The sequence below is a fragment of the Myotis yumanensis genome, unplaced genomic scaffold (assembly GCF_028538775.1).
Source record: "Myotis yumanensis isolate MYYU_CA2020_CCGP unplaced genomic scaffold, mMyoYum1.0.hap1 SCAF_12, whole genome shotgun sequence".
Classification (NCBI taxonomy): domain Eukaryota; kingdom Metazoa; phylum Chordata; class Mammalia; order Chiroptera; family Vespertilionidae; genus Myotis; species Myotis yumanensis.
The window spans coordinates 1,272,929-1,291,010 of NW_027223763.1; the positions used below are offsets into that span (position 1 = coordinate 1,272,929).

Genomic DNA, 18,082 nt, shown 5'->3' on the forward strand with positions numbered 1-18,082 from the left:
AACGGCAGGGGCCGGCGCCGGGGGGCCGGGGCGCGAGGGGCGGAGCCGGAAGTGACGCCAGAAGCGGTGGGCGGAGACCCAAGATGGCGGCGGTGGTGCTGGCGGCGACGCGGCTGCTGCGGGGCTCGCGCGCCTGGGGCCGCTCGCGGCTGAGGTGAGCGGGGGGCCGGCCGGGCGGGCCGGGGGGGCCGGGGGGGCCGGGGGGGCCGGGCCTGGGCCCGCGGTGGCCGGCGTCCCTCGGGGCCCGCGGCCTCTGGTCTCCCGCCGGCCAGACGCGGCGCCGGGCGGGCGGGCTCGGGGGGCGGGATCCCGGCCAGGTCCCGGGGGCGCCCCCTTGCCCCGCGCTGCGGGCCCGCACCCCGAGCTCCGTCCGCCGCTCCGTCCCGGCCGCGGGGTCGGCTCCCGCCCTCCGCTCCCGGTCGGCGGGCTGGGCCCCGGTCGCGTGGTGTCCGCCGGCCCCTTCCTGCCGCGCGCGCCCCTCGAGCCCGCGGACACCTGGCTCCCCCGCCCCGGCCCCGCCGCTCCCCGCCCGGCACGCTCATCCCGGCGGCGGGCGCTGTCGGCGATCGGCGCGTGTGAAACCAGCCGCGATGGCGGGAGACTGACTGGGGGGAAGGAGGGGGCCGCTCGGAGGGGCGTCTCCACGGAGAGGACGGGCCGCCGGCGGGGCCCGGCGACCCCGGAGCTTGGGGGCCGGTGAGCCGCGTCTTCTCGGGGAGCCATCCCGCCACCGGGACCGAGACCAGGACCGGGACCGGGGTGGGGGTGGGGCCGATGGGCTGGAGGCCGCGCTGCCGGTCCTGCGGGCGGGTGTGACCACTGACCTGCACCGGCCGACCAGACCCCGGAAGGAGAAGGGTCTGCCCCGGCCTCCCCGACCCCCAGGGGTAGCAGGACCCTCCCGAGGGGGCGCGCCCCGCACCCACGCGGCCCACGGGGCCCCCAGTCCCGCTGCCGTCACCGGCGACCTCTCTGTTTCAGGTTTGGGGCCCCCGGAGACAGGCAGTTCAGCAGTGGGAGCGCCTACCCCAGCGTCCCCCTCTCCGCCCCCCTGCCGGGGGTGCCCACGCCGGTGTTCGCCACTGTGGACGGCCAGGAGAAGTTCGAGACCAAGGTCACCACGCTGGACAACGGGCTGCGCGTGGCCTCGCAGAGCAAGTTCGGGCAGTTCTGCACGGTGGGGGGTACGTGCCCTGGGGGCCGGGGCGCGGGCTCTGTCCGCATGAAGGCGCACGTGGTGCCAACCTGGCCGTTTGGGGGGCTCGTCCCCTTTCCTCTCGTCTGTCCCTGAGATTTCCGACGACCGCATGCGGCTCCATAAACAGACAGACAAACGCTGTGGCTGTGGGACCATCGCAGCCACGTGGGGGGCCCCTCTCCCTCCTGTGACGCGTCCGTCTGCCTGTGGAGTCGTGCTCACGGCGTTAACTGAAGAGGTTTTTTTTGTGTAAGTCGTCTGTTTTGAAAAGTGACTTAACCTGTCAATTTTTTTTTTTCTGCCAGTTCTTATTAATTCAGGATCAAGATATGAAGCAAAGTATCTCAGTGGAATCGCTCACTTTTTGGAAAAGTTGGCGTTCTCGGTCAGTGTCCACTGTGTGGGCTTTGAGTTGTAATTGGGGAGGATTTATATAGCGGTGCTTTCTTACAGGGGTGACTCTATTAAGTTGCCAAGTAATGGTAATAAAAGGTCACTTAATTTCGTGTTGCTCTGAAAGCAAAAATAAACTTTGCTGAGAGCTGTGCTTCGGGTTGTTTGGGGTTGCTGAGCCCGCGGTGCCTTCCTTGTGCCCCTAGTCCACGGACCGCTTCGACAGCAAGGACAGCATCCTGCTCGCCTTGGAGAAGCACGGCGGCATCTGCGACTGCCAGGCGTCCAGGTACCCAGCTCGCACACAGGCTTGTCGCGTGTCCCGTGGAACTGCCCGGGGGTCAGGGTCCCACAGCCCTCAGGCCGTGGCGGCTGCGATGAGAAGTGAGCGCCCACCGGGCAGAGTGGGCGGGAAGCACACACTCACGCAGAGAACACTCCCAGGGCCAGGTGGTTCCCGAAGGCTGTGCCAGGGGACTTGAGCCAGGCAGGAGCTGGGCACACAAGAGCCCCGTCCCCAAGGTGCTCACAGATCGAGCAGAGGCCACGCCACAGGCCACGGCACAGGAGCCAGGACCCACGGGCGGTGGGAGTGTGGGGCCCGGGCAGCTGACGTGGTCTGGAGTCGGGAAGGAGTGCCAGGAAGCCTGACCCCGGGGCTGGCTCCCCCACTGGGCAGTCAGTTCCCACAGGAGACACAGACACCGACAAGGGCTGGGCATGGCGGAGCCTGTGCTGGAGAGAACCCTGCACTGGGCAGCGCGGTGCTGGCGCAGGCTGTGCGCTGCCGTCTGCCTGTGGCCACCCCGAGGCGGGAAAGCCCGGTGTGTGCTGACGCTAGGCGCCGAGTGATGTCACGTCCCCAGGGCCCCGCCTGCCCTCAGGGCCGGTGCTGCTGGTTTTTTCCAGAGACACCACCATGTATGCGGTGTCTGCCGATTCGAAAGGCCTGGACACGGTGGTGGGCTTGCTGGCTGATGTGGTCCTGCACCCCAGGCTCACAGGTGGGTGTGAGGCCGCCTGGGGCCGGTGGGGGCGGGACACCGGGAGGTGCAGGGCTCTGCCCCGGGGGACGTGCACTGTATCTTTGGAGACTTCAGCTCACCTGCCCGTGAATTGGTGCAATTTTATTGGAAATAACGCTGGCGAGGGGCAAGTTCTAGTCCTGGTACTCCGAGACACCAGCTCACACCCTTTGACGCGTTAGCAAAATTGGTTCTTTGAGCAGCGTGTCTTGACTGTGAACATCCTGGTCCGTTCCCTTCCTGGGCCCTGCAGGTGGCGGACTCGCTCCCGCTGGGCCAGGGCCAGGGGCGGCCACGTTGCCGTCACAGCCGTCCGACCGCTGCTTCCACGCAGCCTGCCTGTCGGCTGCCGTTCCACTCAGGGCTCTGGCCTGTTGCCTCAGCACTGTCACACCCTTTGTCCTCACGTCCTCACACAGCACTGCGGCAGGTCAGGGCCAGTGCCTCCAGCGGAGGGGGCCGGGGCTCAGAGCAGGGCCAGGGGGCTGCTGCGGGCGCTCTCCCTCGCTCACACACGTCCCCCAGGCCTGCCCCAGAGGAAGGCAGAGGGACGGCCAGTGTTCGCCACGCTCGGCCCAGCTCTGCTGGCCTGTGGGGCCTGAGCCCTCTCGTGTCCTTCACAGAGGAGGAGATTGAGATGGCAAGAATGGCTGTCCAGTTTGAGCTGGAGGACCTCAACATGCGGCCTGACCCGGAGCCTCTTCTCACCGAGATGATTCACGAGGTGAGGGGAGCTCCGAGGCCGCCCGGTGTGCCGGGCCGGGACCAGGACGGTGGGAGGGGCGTTCTAACCTTTCCCGTCCCTGCAGTGACCGGGTCGTCCCCTCCACCTAGAGCAGCGGTTCTCAACCTGTGGGTCTTGACTCCTTTGGCGGTCGAACGACCCTTTCACAGGGGTCGCCTAAGACCATCCTGCATATCAGATATTTACATGACAATTCATAACAGTAGCAACGAAAATAATTGTATGGTTGGGTCACAACATGAGGAACTGTATTTACACTTGGGTTGCGGGAAACGAGTTAAGTCGGCTCGCGTGAATTGCGCGTACTCCGCGGGAGCCGTCTTAAACTCGGTTCATATAGATTTGCGGTGGAGTGCGGGAAACGTGTAAACTCGGGCCGATTGTAACTGCGTATTACCAAATATTTCATTTCAATCGAACCCATACTTCAAAAGATATAGGCATTTTAACGCGCCATCTTATATTTTGGCGGGAAATTCACCCGCAACCCAAGTGTTTAAAGGGCCAGAAGGTTGAGAACCACTGATGGAGAGTGAGCCTCTGTGGACCCTTGGGGACTGTCCGCCCTGGAGGGGTCTCCATGCACGGGAGGCTGTCCTGCGGCTGGGCCAGTGGAGCCGCCGGGGTGGCAGGGCCAGGGGGCTGCTTCGGGCGCTCTCCCTCGCTCACACGTGTCCCCCAGGCCTGCCCCAGAGGAAGGCAGAGGGACGGCCAGTGTTCGCCACCAAGGACGCTCGGGGGGCCTGCGCCCTGTCACTCGTGCTCCTCGCTTCCGTTGCAGGCCGCTTTCCGGGAGAACACGGTCGGCCTCCACCGCTTCTGCCCCACAGAAAACATAGCGAAGATCGACCGCGACGTGCTCCACTCCTACCTGAGGAACTACTACACGCCGGACCGCATGGTGCTGGCGGGCGTGGGCATCGAGCACGACCACCTGGTGGAGTGCGCCAGGAAGTACCTCCTGGGCGCCCGGCCGGCCTGGGGGAGCGGGGCTGCCGTGGACGTCGACCGCTCCGTAGCGCAGTACACCGGGGGCGTCGTCAAGGTACAGGGCGGGACCGCGGCCTCGGGTCATAGATGCGCTCTGACCTCAGGTCTTGGTTCGTTTTGTTGGTTCTGGGGAGTTCAGTGAATTGCACTCGTGGCTTTGCCTCGAACACGTTCTCGAAGCCGAGTGCCTGTTGTGTTTAGCTTCAGCGGGGCTGGGGTAGATCTGGCTGTGCCGCTGGTGAAGCCTGATTCACTGTTTGTTCTTGCTGGTTACAGCTAGAGAGAGACATGTCCAAGGTCAGCCTGGGCCCCGCCCCGTTCCCTGAGCTCACGCACATCATGATAGGACTGGAGAGCTGCTCCTTCCTGGTGAGTCCCGCAGGCTCCCTCCCCGCTGGCCCCGCGCTCCCCGGCCCAGTGCGCCCTGGCGTGGCCCCTGCGAGCTCCGTCCTCCTCCCTGCAGGAGGCTGACTTCATCCCCTTCGCGGTGCTGAACATGATGATGGGCGGCGGCGGCTCCTTCTCGGCTGGCGGGCCCGGCAAGGGCATGTTCACCCGGCTCTACCTCAACGTGCTCAACAGGTGAGTGGCACCTGCCCCTCGCCATCCCCAGGCCCACAGGCCCAGCTGAAGGCGTCTCACCTTCCAGGTGTCTCTCCCTCCCGTCCCTGCAGGCACCACTGGATGTACAATGCCACCGCCTACCACCACAGCTACGAGGACACGGGGCTCCTGTGCATCCACGCCAGCGCCGACCCCAGACAGGTGAGGCCCAGGCCGGGGAGGCCAGCTGCCGCAGGCGTCTCAGGCAAGCTGTGTCAACAACTCTCGCTCTGGCCTCTCGCAGGTTCGGGAAATGGTGGAGATCATCACCAAGGAGTTCATTCTAATGGGTGGGACTGTGGATGTGGTAAGTATGGCCCGACCCCGGTGACCCCGTCCAGGGCTGAGCTTGTCCCATGGGGGGCCCTCCCTGGTTTTCACTGGGCACCTGGTCTGCTTGCCCCTGGCTGACCCCGTGTGTCTCCTGGCTGCCTGAGTTCCTCGGCTTTGCTGACAAATGCCGCACACAAGGCAGGTCCCTCCCGCCGCCTGCGGGCGAGTCAGAGCAGCCCCATGCGCAGCCCTGCCAGCCCTCCTGGCTTCTCCTTTTCAGCTCCTCGGGCTCTAGCCCAGCACTTGATGCCTTACGTGTTCAGAAGCCTCGTTACTTCCTGGCCCAGAACTGTCACAAAGAGCATATTTTACACGCACATACACACGCATGCGCACAAGTACCAGACGAGCCCAGCGTGCAGGCCCTGTGCCTCTGGGGGTCGGTGCACATGCTTCGCCTCAGGTCACACTTTCTGCGGCCCCGTGTTTCCTGGAGCCTCGCGTGGTCCCTCTCTGAGCAGAAAGAAGCAGCGTCACTCGGAGCGGAAGGGCTTGAAGTCACCGGCGGGTCCACAGGGCCCTGCTGGGCAGGCAGTGCTCCCGGCGGGAGGCGCCGAGGTCGCCTTCAGTATTTGCCTGAAGTGCAGTCGTGAAGCCCTGTCCTGAACGGGCAGCTGCTGTACTTAGAAATGACACAACTTCCAGCCGGTCTGTCAGGACTCCCTCTGCAAAGTCTGTGGGGTCCCAGGGCCATCGGGCCACCTGCCTCCCAGCTGCCTCTGTCCTCGAACCCCGGGCCGGACTCCCTTGTAACACTCACCCCTGGTCAGAAGGGCTCCTGGAACGGAGCCGGTGGCTGAGCTGTCCCTCAGCGTTGGCCCGGGAGCACGGTGGGCAGGGCCTGGGCACCGGGGAGCCGTCTGCCTCAGCGCTGACCTTGGGCCGGGACACCCTTCCGAGCCACTTGGTGGCTTGAGTGCCTGGCTGACGGCTCGCCGGGCTGTCACCCTCAGGTGGAGCTGGAGCGAGCCAAGACGCAGCTGATGTCCATGCTCATGATGAACCTGGAGGCCAGGCCTGTGATCTTTGAGGACGTGGGGAGGCAGGTGCTGGCGACCCGCTCCAGGAAGCTGCCCCACGAGCTGTGCGCGCTCATCCGTGAGTACAGGCGCGGCCGGGCTGGGAGGGACCTGCCTTGTGTGCGGAGGCTGCGGCTCCAACCACGGGGCCCGGGGCCTTGCGGGCGGCGGGTGCCTCGGCCCCAGGTGTTTGTGGCCTCTCTCACGTGGCCTCCAGGGGGCTCGGACGTCCTCCGCCGAGTGCCCGGTACTGCTTGTGCGGCTTAGGGGACTGTTTCTAGCTTTCTGATTCCCAAGGGGTCTGACCAGAGGTCAGCACTCTGTTGTGAAGCTGGCACCGTTTGTAGTGTCCCCTGGGCTTGGAGTCCTGTGGGGCCCCGCAGGCCCTCGAGAATCACGGTGCTCCACCTTCCTGTGGCCTCATCTTCCGCAGCAAAGCCAGCCCTGCCGGGTGCGTTGCCGGGCGGCTCCTGGCTTCTCTGCCCAGGCTCAACGTGCAGCCTCTGCCGCATTCCTCCCTCAGCTGACCCACCAGCTTTTTCCTGAATTCCTATGGGGGGCATGTCCTGTTGCATTTGGAAACATGGACACTTCCCCGTCGCTAAGCAAAGCCAAGCCCGCTCCCGTCCTTCGCCCTGACCCACGGGCAGTCCACGCAGCTGCTCCTGACCCTCTGTCCTCCGCTCCTCTCCCCGGGGTGGTGGCCGATTAGCGGCCTGGAGGCCCGGGACCACAGTGTGTCAGGCCTTCCCGTCCTTGTCCCCGTGCCAGGCGACGTGAGGCCAGAGGACATCAAGCGAGTTGCTTCGAAGATGCTGCGCGGGAAGCCGGCCGTGGCCGCCCTGGGCGACCTGAGTGGCCTGCCCAGCTACGAGCACATCCAGGCGGCGCTGTCCAGCAGAGACGGGCGCCTGCCCAGTACCTACCGGCTCTTCCGGTAGAGGCTGTGTTCGCACACGTTTGAGGTGAATTTAGTGCAAGAACTGAGCGCTGCGAACCACAGGGCACTTCTCCGCACGGTGAACGCACGCTGACGTGGCCGCACTCGGCGCTTCAGGACTATGTGTGCCTCCAGCACTCCACTCGGCCGGGTGGCGTGCAGAAGGCTCCAGCCGCCGCTTCCGCTTCTACTTCCACTTCTACTTCCAGTGCCGACCACGAAGCGCCTCGTCAGTGCCAGGGCGTGGCGCGGCCATGCACCTGGGCTGTCTGCCGATGTCATCAATTGCATTGGTGTCCTCACCCTTGATTTAGGACGGGTCGTTCCAGGCCGTTGGAATTTTCTAGAACAAGGCAGGGAAGTGCCAGCCACCTGTCCCCCGATAGGCCTTCCGTTTGACCCAGCATTGCCAGGCCGCTTGCTCTCATTGGAAGATGGGCTCTGATTTCAGGTGTCCGCGCACGGGGTGGGAGGGGTTTCTTGGGATTGGTGGTCGGCGATCACCTTTTAAAAGGTGGGAGACTCGGGAGCTGTAGGTTCAGAAGGGAAAGGTTTGTGCTTCTCAAACTCCAGTTGCCATAGAAGCCCCAGGTTCCACGTGGGAACCCCGAGTCCCCCGGTAGTTCTAGGCCACCGCAGTGTAGAGGGCAGCGTCCTGGCACGGCCATGGGGCACTGGAGGACGGCGGTCTCCATGTGACCTTTCCTGTGACCCTGGGCAGCCTGGCCCCTGCCGTACAGGGGGGTGTGCGTGGGGGCCGGGGGTGAGGAATCGAATAAACACGCCCGCGTTACTTCCGTCTGCAATCGACTGTTCTCAGGGCCTGTCAGTTGCTTCACAACACACCCCAGTGCAGGCGCCTGGTGGGGTGTGTCGCCACTGCCCTCCGTCCACTGGGGCGGGCGGGAGCCTGGGGGTCGGGGCTGTCAGTCCAGCGGCGGACTTTCCACGGTCAGACCCCCTGTGGCTCCACACGGGCAGGCACCTGGCCATGGACGGTCCGCAGCTCCGCTGCTACCAGGCATGCGCTGCGGCGGGACAGAGCCCGAGGCAGGTGGTGGCTGGGCTGCGGTGCCTGCCCGCTCCCGCGGGGCTGGATTGGGCTTTGACCTGGCAGCTTTGCACACGTTCTAGAAACTGCCAACTCCCAGACGTGTCTGTTTTGGAAGCTGGTCCTAAGTTCTCCCTGCCTGCTGGGTCCCCTGCCACCCTCAGGGACGGGCACTGAGTTCCCTCAGCAGGGACCACCCTCTCCCACGCCCTGCCTTGTCCTGGACAGCACCACGCTCCTCTCCCTCCAGCCCCAGCCATCACTGCCCAGTGCCTGTGCTCCCAGGTGCAGCACCCTTCTCTCCCCTCTGCTCCCCCGGGGCAGTTGCCCTGCTGCAGGGTGGGGGGGTGGGGCCACGCACAGCCTGCGAGGCGAGCGGGCCTCCTGCCTCCGGCTCCGCCCTCCCAGTCCTGTTCTGCATGAAGCCCCTTCCCGAGGCTGGCCGCGGTCATTTAAACATTGTCCCAGTGACTCCGTCCTCCTACAGCCTTGCGGCCGGTACGAAGCAAATCACTTCCAACCCAGGATCTTACCAGGGGTGACGGCCGCCCCAGAGACAAGCGTGACCTCGGGCCAAACTATTTTCAGATTCACATTAAAATCTTCCACGGTTTGGGTCAGACCATGCCTAGAAAGAACCATAAAATAGCATTTATTTCAGTCCCTGTTGCCACACCCTTTGTAAGAGATTTTAGGTAATTGATTTGAGCCTCAGCGGCACATTCACTTCAGCGGCTTTCAGGGTCGCATAGCTCCCCGAGATCCCAGGGACTGGCTGTGCCACCCCGACTGCTGCCACAAGGTGGCGTGTGCTGCTTTACCGCTGCTTCTGGAGGCTGATGCTGGTCACGTGGCTACACGGTGGTCACTGACTTCACTCACACCTATAGGGACGGGTGTGGCCAGCACGGAGCACGCCCTGCGGGGGGCTGAGGGACGCTGTCAGCCGCCAGCCCAGAGCACCCCTGCCTTTTCCTACGAGCTCTGGTGAGAACGGCCTGAAGACAGGCTGTGTCTAAGACTCACACTTTGACCAGAAAGTTAAAGACTCAAAATATGCATTTATTTAAAAATATAAATATGGAAAATAAATAATTGGAAAGACTAGACCGAATGCCCTGGGTTTCCCCACATTCAAAGCCTACGCCTTTTCAGGAGATGGAACCAGATGGGAAGGAATAACAGTCTAAACACCTTGAAATCCAGAAGTGGCGGTGCCAGCCTGGGTGGCAAGGAGGTGCCAGCCTACGCTTCCAGCAGCGGCTCTGGCTGGCAAGGGCACTGCTGCTACTGACAGGCCCGTGGTGGGGGCGCTGCTGGTGGCTGGAGGGCAGGGCCCCGTCCCGGCCCAGCAGTGGGGACCACGCTCACTTCCCTGGATGTTGTCTGGCTTCAGCCTGGTGACCAACCTGGTCCCAGCACGTGCCGTGGGATTGGGGACCCGGGTCACCCCACCGAGCAGCCTCCTTGGTACCAGGCCAGGCGTGTGCAGAGAAAGGGCCGGAGGATGGAGACGCAGACGCTGGAGTGGCCGTGAGCTGGCCACGTGAGGCTCTGCTGCTGGCTGGCGAGGCGTGAGTCCCGGGAGATGGTGGCAGGCCTGGTGGGGCATCCTCTGGCCCAAGCTCTGCCTGCGGAGAGGGAGCTGGGTGTCTGCGGGGAAACGTGTCAGTGACCAGCGGGTCTGGTCCAGGGATGAGGCGAGGGCCGGCTCCGCTGCAGCCCCGTCCCGCTGGGTTCCTGCCAGGACGGCGGCCTGCCTCTGGCCACGGTGCTCAGCGTCCCCCAGGCTGCGCAGTCCAGGCGGCACGTCCTCGTCCTCGCCAGGGATTCCGGCGGCGGTGCCAGCCCCCGTGGGCAGACCCTCAGGACACGGTGCAGATGGTGCTGGCGTGCTGTGTCTTCAGGGCCTGCTGCCTCTGCATCTCTTTGGAAATCCGCCGTTTAATCCCGATCAGGTACAGCTCGCGGTCAAACTTGCCGGCCGCTAGCGGGATGCTGCGGAGGAAAAGGCGTCAGGAGGGGGGCGGGCCCCGAGGGTGCCCCACCCTCACACTCCAGGGTGGACGCTGAGCCAGGCTGGCGCTGTGAGCCAGGCGGAGGTCACTGGGTCTGGCCAGCCCATGGGCGCGGGGGCCAGGCCAGGTCCCGACCCTGTGGTGGTCACTCCAGTGACGGTCGCTCAGGTCCGCCCAGGGCAGTGATCTCCGCGGGGGCCCTGGAACCTGGCTCCTGTCTGGGGGCAGGACTCTGAGACCATGGCCTGTGCCAAGGTCCAAAGCTGACACCCCCATGGCAGGCAAGGCGTCTCCCCCCGCGCCCGGGAGTGGACGGGCCTGGACGGTACTGACTTGTCCCTGCCCCCGCCTCCCCCGCGCCTGGGAGTGGACGGGCCTGGACGGTACTGACTTGTCTCTGCCCGGCCTCACTGTCACGCGGAAGAGGCCGTACACGGGGCGGTGGTCGGAGGTCTTGACCCCGGGGCAGGAGGAGTAGGTGAGCGGACAGATGTCACCCCGGTGGCGGCTCCGGTACAGGACCCGGTCCTGCAGGGACAGCCAGAGGCAGGGCCCCGGGTGACGTGAGCGGGGTCCCCAGTCAGTCCTGCTGTGGAAGCCTGTCCCGGAGCCCCGCACCCCAAGCCCCCTTTATCGCCGGGCACCCAGGTGCCGGGAGAGGCAGGTGTGCCACTTCCCCCGCCGCCCGGATGCAACATCCGTGCCCTCAGCCCCGTGGAGCGGACGAGGCAGCCAGGTTCCAACCCGCCCCTGCCTCCCCCGACGGGGCCCCGACAGCCAGTGGCCCAGGGAGGGCCCCACGGCGTGCGCTGAGCCAGGCCTCTGAGAGCGGGGGCCGGGGACCCACCTTGGGACGCCCCTGGGAGGAGAGCACGCGGGCGCAGTCCCCGGCCGGAGCAGAGTCCCAGCCGGGCCCTGCGTGTGCGGCCCCCGAGAGGCCCCAGCTCAGGGCACTGCCCGCACAGGGACCGAGTCCCGAGCCCTGGCTCAGGAGCGGCTGCGCTCACCGTGTAGGACGGGGTCCGCTGCTTGGAGGAGGTGTCGTAGGAGTCCTTCCCGATGTCGAACTTGTACGACGGCAGGAAATGGATGTCTGCCTCCTGGAAGCCCTTGAAGATGGACCCTGGGGCGGGCACAGGCCCGGCTCAGACCTGGCGTGGAGCTCCGGCTCGCCTTCTGCAGGCCTCCCCCTCCTGGTCACCACCCCCTCCCCTGCTCCATCCTCCCCGTCCTGGCCATCACCCCCTCCCCCGCTCCGGCCTCCCCCTCCTGGTCACCACCCCCTCCCCTGCTCCATCCTCCCCGTCCTGGCCATCACCCCCTCCCCCGCTCCGGCCTCACCTCTCTGCATCTCCCGGGCGAGCTGGTCGAGCTGCAGCAGGGCGGGCACGCGGGCTCCCGGGTCCTGCCTCAGGATGGCCTCCACAGACACACGCCCGCTGCTCAGGCGGAAGTTGAAGTCGCCAAACCAGAAGACCCCGTCGAAGCGGGTGGTGACGTCCGCTGGGCACAGGCCAGAAAGCGCATGAGCCCAGCCTTCCCCACGCAGGAGCCGCGGTGACGGGGTCGGTCCCTGTCCCCTGCCCCCACCTGCCTCCATCCACTCCCCAGAGCACAGGGCGGAGGCGCCTGGGCAGGGAGCACGGTGAGCCCGTGGGGCCCGCTCACCTGCGTCCGAGCGGTAGGGGCAGGTGTCCGGCACGTTCTTGGGCAGCGCGAGGCCCTGGATGGTCTTGCTGTAGTCCAGCAGCCTCTCGCTGACCTTCCCCTCTCCGGCTGCGGGGACGGGGGGGGGGGGGCGGGGGAGCCCCGAGGGGCAGGTCTGGCTCAGGGCTGGACACGGGTCAGTGAGGGTGGAGACCCCGCAGCAGCAGGGCCCGCAGTGAAGCCCCCGCAGGAGGTGGCACCGGCAGGGCCTCTCGGTCGGGGCTGCAGGTCAGGGTGGCCGCACAGAGGCACCCGGCACCCCGCCTCCCGGTCGGGCAGTCAGTGTCCCCACACGACGCCTGGGGTCAGGGCAGGCGACTCACAGGTGAAGTGGGACGTGATGAAGAGGAAGGAGGTGCCGAAGAAGGTGAAGCCGACACCCAGGGCCCCCTTGGTCTTGATCTGGGACACGATGCGTGTGGTCACGGTGGAGCTCTCCACCTCTGCGGGAGGGAGCGGAGCTGAGGGCCGCCGCAGCCTGAGGGCCTGCGACCCGCGGAGTGTGTCCCCGACGGGCGCGGAGTGTGTCCCCAACGGGTGCGGAGTGTGTCCCCGTGACCCGTGGAGTGTGCCCCGACGGGCGCAGAGTCTGTCCCCGTGACCCGTGGAGTGTGTCCCCGACGGGCGCAGACTGTGTCCCCGACGGGCGCGGAGTGTGTCCCCGTGACCCATGGAGTGTGTCCCCGACGGGCGCAGAGTGTGTCCCCGTGACCCGAGGAGTGTGTCCCTGACGGGCGCAGAGTCTGTCCCCGTGACCCGTGGAGTGTGTCCCCGACGGGCGTGGAGTGTGTCCCCGACGGGCGCGGAGTGTGTCCCCGTGACCCGCGGAGTGTGTCCCCGACGGGCGCGGAGTGTGTCCCCGTGACCCGCGGAGTGTGTCCCCGACGGGCGCGGAGTGTGTCCCCGTGACCCGCGGAGTGTGTCCCCGACGGGCGCGGAGTGTGTCCCCGTGACCCGCGGAGTGTGTCCCCGACGGGCGCGGAGTGTGTCCCCGACGGGCGCGGACTGTGTCCCCGACGGGCGCGGAGTGTGTCCCCGACGGGCGCGGAGTGTGTCCCCGACGGGCGCGGAGTGTGTCCCCGTGACCCGCGGAGTGTGTCCCCGTGACCCGCGGAGTGTGTCCCCGACGGGTGCGGAGTGTGTCCCCGTGACCCGTGGAGTGTGCCCCGACGGGCGCAGAGTCTGTCCCCGTGACCCGTGGAGTGTGTCCCCGACGGGCGCAGACTGTGTCCCCGACGGGCGCGGAGTGTGTCCCCGTGACCCATGGAGTGTGTCCCCGACGGGCGCAGAGTGTGTCCCCGTGACCCGAGGAGTGTGTCCCTGACGGGCGCAGAGTCTGTCCCCGTGACCCGTGGAGTGTGTCCCCGACGGGCGTGGAGTGTGTCCCCGACGGGCGCGGAGTGTGTCCCCGTGACCCGCGGAGTGTGTCCCCGACGGGCGCGGAGTGTGTCCCCGTGACCCGCGGAGTGTGTCCCCGACGGGCGCGGAGTGTGTCCCCGTGACCCGCGGAGTGTGTCCCCGACGGGCGCGGAGTGTGTCCCCGTGACCCGCGGAGTGTGTCCCCGACGGGCGCGGAGTGTGTCCCCGACGGGCGCGGACTGTGTCCCCGACGGGCGCGGAGTGTGTCCCCGACGGGCGTGGAGTGTGTCCCCGACGGGCGCGGAGTGTGTCCCCGTGACCCGCGGAGTGTGTCCCCGACGGGCGCGGAGTGTGTCCCCGACGGGCGCGGAGTGTGTCCCCGTGACCCGCGGAGTGTGTCCCCGACGGGCGTGGAGTGTGTCCCCGAAGGGTGCGGAGCGTGTCCCCGACGGGCGCAGAGTGTGACCCCATGACCCGCGGAGTGTGTCCCCGACGGGCGCGGAGTGTGTCCCCGACGGGCGCGGAGTGTGTCCCCGACGGGCGCAGAGTGTGACCCCATGACCCGCGGAGTGTGTCCCCGACGGGCGCGGAGTGTGACCCCGACAGGTGGGCGAGGGCGGGGGGCCGGTGGCGGGGCGGGCGCTACCTGAGCAGAACCAGATGAGGTCCCTGCGGATGAGCACGGACAGGTGCAGCGCCCCGTGCGCCGCCGAGTGCAGCATCACGTAGTGCGGGCCCAGCGTCTCCTGCAGGCGCGTCTCCCACTCCCGCCTGGGGGACAGCGGCGCCCTGGGCAGCGGACCAGGCTCCTGGCTCCACACCCCAGGGCGCTGGAGGAGGGGCCAGAGGGGCCCCGCGGTCTGGCCTCCTTGTCTCGCAAGAATGGGGGACATGAGCAGCACAAGGGGTTTGCTGGGCCAGAGACTGGGGCTCCCCGGACATCGCGGAGCTGTCACCCGCTGCCTCTCAAGGCTCCAGGGATGTGGGCCGGGTCCCAGCGCTGGTAAGACTTGAGCAGAGTTCCAGGCCCACCCGGCGGGCCCGGGAGAAGGCCAGCCGGCGGGAGGGAGGCCACGGCACCTGCCGCTGCGAGGAGCCTGCACCTCCTCCCGGGGACCCTCCACAGTGTGAGGGCGCGCGGCAGGCAGAGGCGGGGTGGGGGGCAGGTGTGCAGCCCCGGACCCCAGGGCGGCCAGCGATGCCCCTCGGGGGCCTGGGGCCGGAGCGGCCGAGCTGCTCTCTGCTGCACTTATACCCTCTGAGAGCAGCCAGCACTCAGTGGAAGGAAACCCTTGTTTAGCTCAGATCTCTGAGGCCCCGTGTTAGGAGGCGGTTTGTGTGCTCAGCTTGGTGGTGGGGTCTCGGGTCACAGCAGCCTCTGCCCCAAAGACCACCTCAGCAGCGCTGTTCATAGGGACGGGGGGTGGGGGGGAGACCAGGCTCAGGGGCACACGGGCCGGGGGCCTACCTGTCGGAGCAGCCCTCCTGCACCCCGACCACATACAGGTCCTGGGCGTAGTCGGCCTCGGCGGGCAGCAGGAGCTCATCCAGGTTCGCAGGCAGCTCCTGAGGGGAGGCAGCACCTAGCGAGGGGCCGAGGGGCCGGCTTCCGGGGCTCCTGCTCCGCCCGGGGACCCGACTCCCCTCCCAGCCTGTCATCGCCAAGGCCCGGTCTGCATCCGCTCCCTGGCTGTGCCCCCAGCTGCTGCTCAGCTGCGTCTGGCCCTGAGCCTGACCCGACGTGTTTGCCCCCACGTGCACACCCGGGGCCTGAGCGTGACCCGACGTGTGTGCCCCCACGCGCACACGGGGCCTGGGTGCAGCGGGTCACTCCACCCTGCGGCCACACAGCCACCTGGCTTTAGCCCTGTAAGCCCCGCAGGCCCAGGACGAGAGAGGGACACCCTGTGGACGGGAGGGTGGCGCCCTGAGGACAGCGGGGCTACCAGCCTGGGCACCTGCCTCCTCCTCCACATTCGCCAGGCCCCATGGAGCGAACAGGAGTGACCCTGAGGCAGACTCGGGGCCCTGGGTGACCTGAGCCGGCGGGTTCAACGTGGGGAGGGGGAGGCTGCTGGGGGAGGCCTCAGGGAGCCGCTGGCCTTCCTCTCCAACGTGCTGTCTGCCTGAAACCGCTCTGACGAGAGGGGCTGCCCAGTCACTGAAGCGGGGGACGGGGCACCGGCAGGAGGCGTCCTGGGTGTGGCTCAGAGGCCGGAAGGAACAGGCAGGAACCCCGGCCGCACCCCGAGACGCGTGGGCGCCCGCTCACCTTCTGGCCCTGCATGTTCCACGTGGCCACAAAGAGGGCCAGGGCGCGGTCGGGGAAGTACCGGGCCAGCTCCTCCGCCCCCATCAGCGCCCCGCTCGCCAGCAGGCTCCCCTCCAGGTAGCTCCTGCAAGGACAGACTGAACTCGGGTCCGAGCAGACGCCCCTCGGGCGCCCCAGTCAGGGCCAGGCAGATTGTGCTTCAAACAACCCGCCCAGCCCTGGTTGGGATCGGAGCCGAGGAGGCCGGAGCCGCGTGGGGAGACGAGGGAGACAGACAGGCCTGCGGGGACGGGGAGCGGGGTGGAGTGACCCCCAGGCCAGCTCCCAGGAGAAGCTCCGGCTAAGGAGCCCCAGCTGGGGACACAGCTCTGGCCTCGGGAGCGGTGAGCCAGAAAGAAGCCTGCATCTGGGCGTCGTGAGCAGAAGGGGAGACGTGGGACGGCACTCAGGTTCTTTTCAAGCCGTAAAAATGCGGACGTGGTTCAATACTAAAGCCCCGAGCCCGTGGCGCCAGTCCTCCCCCAGGAGCGGGCGCTCAGCAAACGGGGTCCCGGACACCGGAGACGCCACGGCCCTGCTGGAGCCCAGCAGGAAGCCGGCGCCTCTGCCCTCCCTGCCGAGTGGCCCTGGGCCCTCCCTCCACCCGGCCCGGCCCTCGGCCATCAGCCTGGGCAGGAGGCGCCCGGGAAGGACTGGGAGACCCCTCAGTCTCCACCTTTATGCGCCAGACACATTCCAAGAAGCACTCGGTCCTCTGACCCTAAAATAAAGGCCACAGCCGCCGAGCCCCACCCTCCACCCCGGGGGCCCCACCTGCTGCGGACGTCCTTGGCTCGGATGGGCACTAGAAGGCTGAAGGAGGACTTGGCCGAGCGCAGGGAACAGTCGTCGGAGGCCAGGGGGCTGGGGGAACGGCCGGGGCCCAGGCTGCTGTGGTCCCGCAACAGCCTGGTCTGCACCCGCAGCTTGTAGTCGGCGCGGTCTGCGTCCGCCTTGCGTGCCGTCCGCAGGGAGTCAGAGGCCACGCTCCACTCCATGGCGGGCAGGGGGCGTGAGGGAAGCCCGCCGGCCAGCCGGGGGCTGCTCCCGGCCGAGGCCCCGTCCTGGGGCAGGAGGTCCTGGGAGTGAGCCCAGGAGGGGCCCCTGTCGCCGGTGCCCGGAGTCCGCTGGGACGCGGGGATCTCCTGCAAGGAGGCGCTCAGGCCGGGCGGGAGGCAGGGGCGGGCGGCCGGCCCGGGGACCGCGTCCCGCGAGGAGCCCCTGGAGGGGCTGGCCCCGTCGCGGGAGGCCAGGTCCTCCTGACTGTTTGGAAATCGCCGCCTCCTCCAGCCCTTCTCATCCAGGGACAGTGCCCGCTCCAGCCGGGGCCTCATGGGCGGCTTCGGGAGGAAGGGCTTGGCCCTCGCCTGGGGGTCTTCGTGGTTGATTTTGGCTGGAACGTCCAGAGGGACCCCTGGGGCCTTCTCGGGGCCGGGACAGTCGGCGGCCAGGGGGCCTGGGCCTGGGCCTGGGCCTGGGCGGGGGGCCAGGTCCCCGTCCGTGTCCACCAGGTGCCCCTTGGGCATCCTGCCTTCAGGCTGCAGGGGGTCCGCCTCGGAGCGCCCCGGGCAGGCCGACTTGGAGGGCATAGTCCGGGCAGCCCTCACCCACGATGGCGGCCAAGCCGACCGGAACACACTCTCCGGGCCCCCGGCGGCGCCCAGGGTCAGGGATGCGCGGCCCGAGGTCCCGGGTGCGGCTGGGCGAGGACCGGCAGGGGCTCCAGGTCAGGCGCGGGGCGGCCCGGCAGGCGCGGGGCCGGGGGCGGCATGGCTGGAGCCGGATCGCGGCCCCGGGTCCTAAGGGAAAACCGCCGTCACCGCTCGAGGCGGGGCCCGGAGCTCGGCGGCGGCGGGGCGGGTGGAGGCGCTACCTCCCGGGGCGGACGCGGCGGCCCGACGGGGCTGCTCCTCCCGGGGCTCGGGGGCACCGCCCGGGGAGAACTCCCCCGTCCCGGGCCCAGGCCGGGCCACCGCGCGGCCGGGCGGAGGGTCCGCCGGCCCCGGCCCCGCCCCGAGCGCCCGCGACCCCAGCGGCTCCGCCGGCGCCGCCGCCAAAGGCCCCCACTCGGCCGCGACCCGCAGGCGGCTCCGGGGCAACGACCGCGGCGCTGGGGGCGGGACACGCGCCGCGGCCACTCCGCGCAGGACCCCGCCCGCGGGCCACCTCGCGCCCCGAGGTCGCCGCACCCCGGACCCTGGAGCCGCCCTGGGGACCGGGACCCCCGCCCCCCCACCTCTCCCCGGGACCACCCGGCGCCCAGGACCCCGCGCCCCTACCTCCCGGCGCCGCCCGCTCCCAGCACCACGGGCCTCGGCCGCCGCTCGCCGCAACCCGCGGGCAGAGCGCCCCGAACAGGCGCCTGCAGCGCCCCTGGCGGCCGGAGGACC

The 18,082-nt window shown here is 68.1% G+C and overlaps 2 protein-coding genes across 4 annotated transcripts; one reads left to right on the forward strand and one right to left on the reverse strand.

Annotated features, from left to right (window-relative positions):
- Positions 1–72: 72 nt before the first annotated feature.
- On the forward strand, positions 73–8,039 carry PMPCA (peptidase, mitochondrial processing subunit alpha). The gene is made up of 13 exons (XM_070430305.1): positions 73–154; positions 982–1,184; positions 1,504–1,583; positions 1,798–1,880; positions 2,501–2,595; positions 3,240–3,340; positions 4,143–4,406; positions 4,628–4,720; positions 4,815–4,933; positions 5,026–5,116; positions 5,199–5,261; positions 6,241–6,385; positions 7,078–8,039. Exons 1-13 carry the CDS (start codon positions 84–86, stop codon positions 7,245–7,247), a joined length of 1,578 nt encoding a protein of 525 aa, XP_070286406.1. The 5' UTR covers positions 73–83; the 3' UTR covers positions 7,248–8,039.
- Positions 2,700–18,036, reverse strand: INPP5E (inositol polyphosphate-5-phosphatase E). Of its 3 annotated transcripts, XR_011473339.1 has the most exons (13): positions 17,972–18,036; positions 16,467–17,491; positions 15,654–15,777; positions 14,850–14,947; positions 14,028–14,152; positions 12,346–12,465; positions 11,984–12,091; positions 11,657–11,818; positions 11,323–11,438; positions 10,707–10,843; positions 9,492–10,295; positions 8,831–8,925; positions 2,700–4,627 (listed from the first exon to the last, which is right to left on the reverse strand). XR_011473339.1 is itself a non-coding variant. In XM_070430301.1 (11 exons), exons 2-11 carry the CDS (start codon positions 17,279–17,281, stop codon positions 10,163–10,165), a joined length of 1,938 nt encoding a protein of 645 aa, XP_070286402.1. In that variant the 5' UTR covers positions 17,282–17,491; positions 17,972–18,036; the 3' UTR covers positions 9,339–10,162. The 3 variants fall into 3 exon arrangements, 2 of the variants coding, with proteins under 2 accessions (XP_070286402.1, XP_070286403.1); XM_070430301.1 differs by lacking the exons at positions 2,700–4,627; positions 8,831–8,925 and having other exon boundaries at positions 9,339–10,295; XM_070430302.1 differs by lacking the exons at positions 2,700–4,627; positions 8,831–8,925; positions 9,492–10,295 and having other exon boundaries at positions 10,722–10,843; positions 11,323–11,466.
- Positions 18,037–18,082: the final 46 nt, after the last annotated feature.

What these genes read in the sequence shown, in the direction of transcription:
- PMPCA (XM_070430305.1), top strand. Translation starts at nt 84, where the DNA reads ATGGCGGCGGTGGTGCTGGCGGCGACGCGGCTGCTGCGGGGCTCGCGC. An exon ending in TGCGACTGCCAGGCGTCCAG is followed by an intron (nt 1,881 to 2,500) that starts GTACCCAGCTCG and finishes GGTTTTTTCCAG; the next exon opens with AGACACCACCATGTATGCGG. An exon ending in CGAGCTGTGCGCGCTCATCC is followed by an intron (nt 6,386 to 7,077) that starts GTGAGTACAGGC and finishes TCCCCGTGCCAG; the next exon opens with GCGACGTGAGGCCAGAGGAC.
- INPP5E (XM_070430301.1), bottom strand. Translation starts at nt 17,281, where the DNA reads ATGCCCTCCAAGTCGGCCTGCCCGGGGCGCTCCGAGGCGGACCCCCTG. An exon ending in GGAACATGCAGGGCCAGAAG is followed by an intron (nt 14,948 to 15,653) that starts GTGAGCGGGCGC and finishes GCCTCCCCTCAG; the next exon opens with GAGCTGCCTGCGAACCTGGA. An exon ending in CCTCATCTGGTTCTGCTCAG is followed by an intron (nt 12,466 to 14,027) that starts GTAGCGCCCGCC and finishes TCCCTCCCGCAG; the next exon opens with AGGTGGAGAGCTCCACCGTG.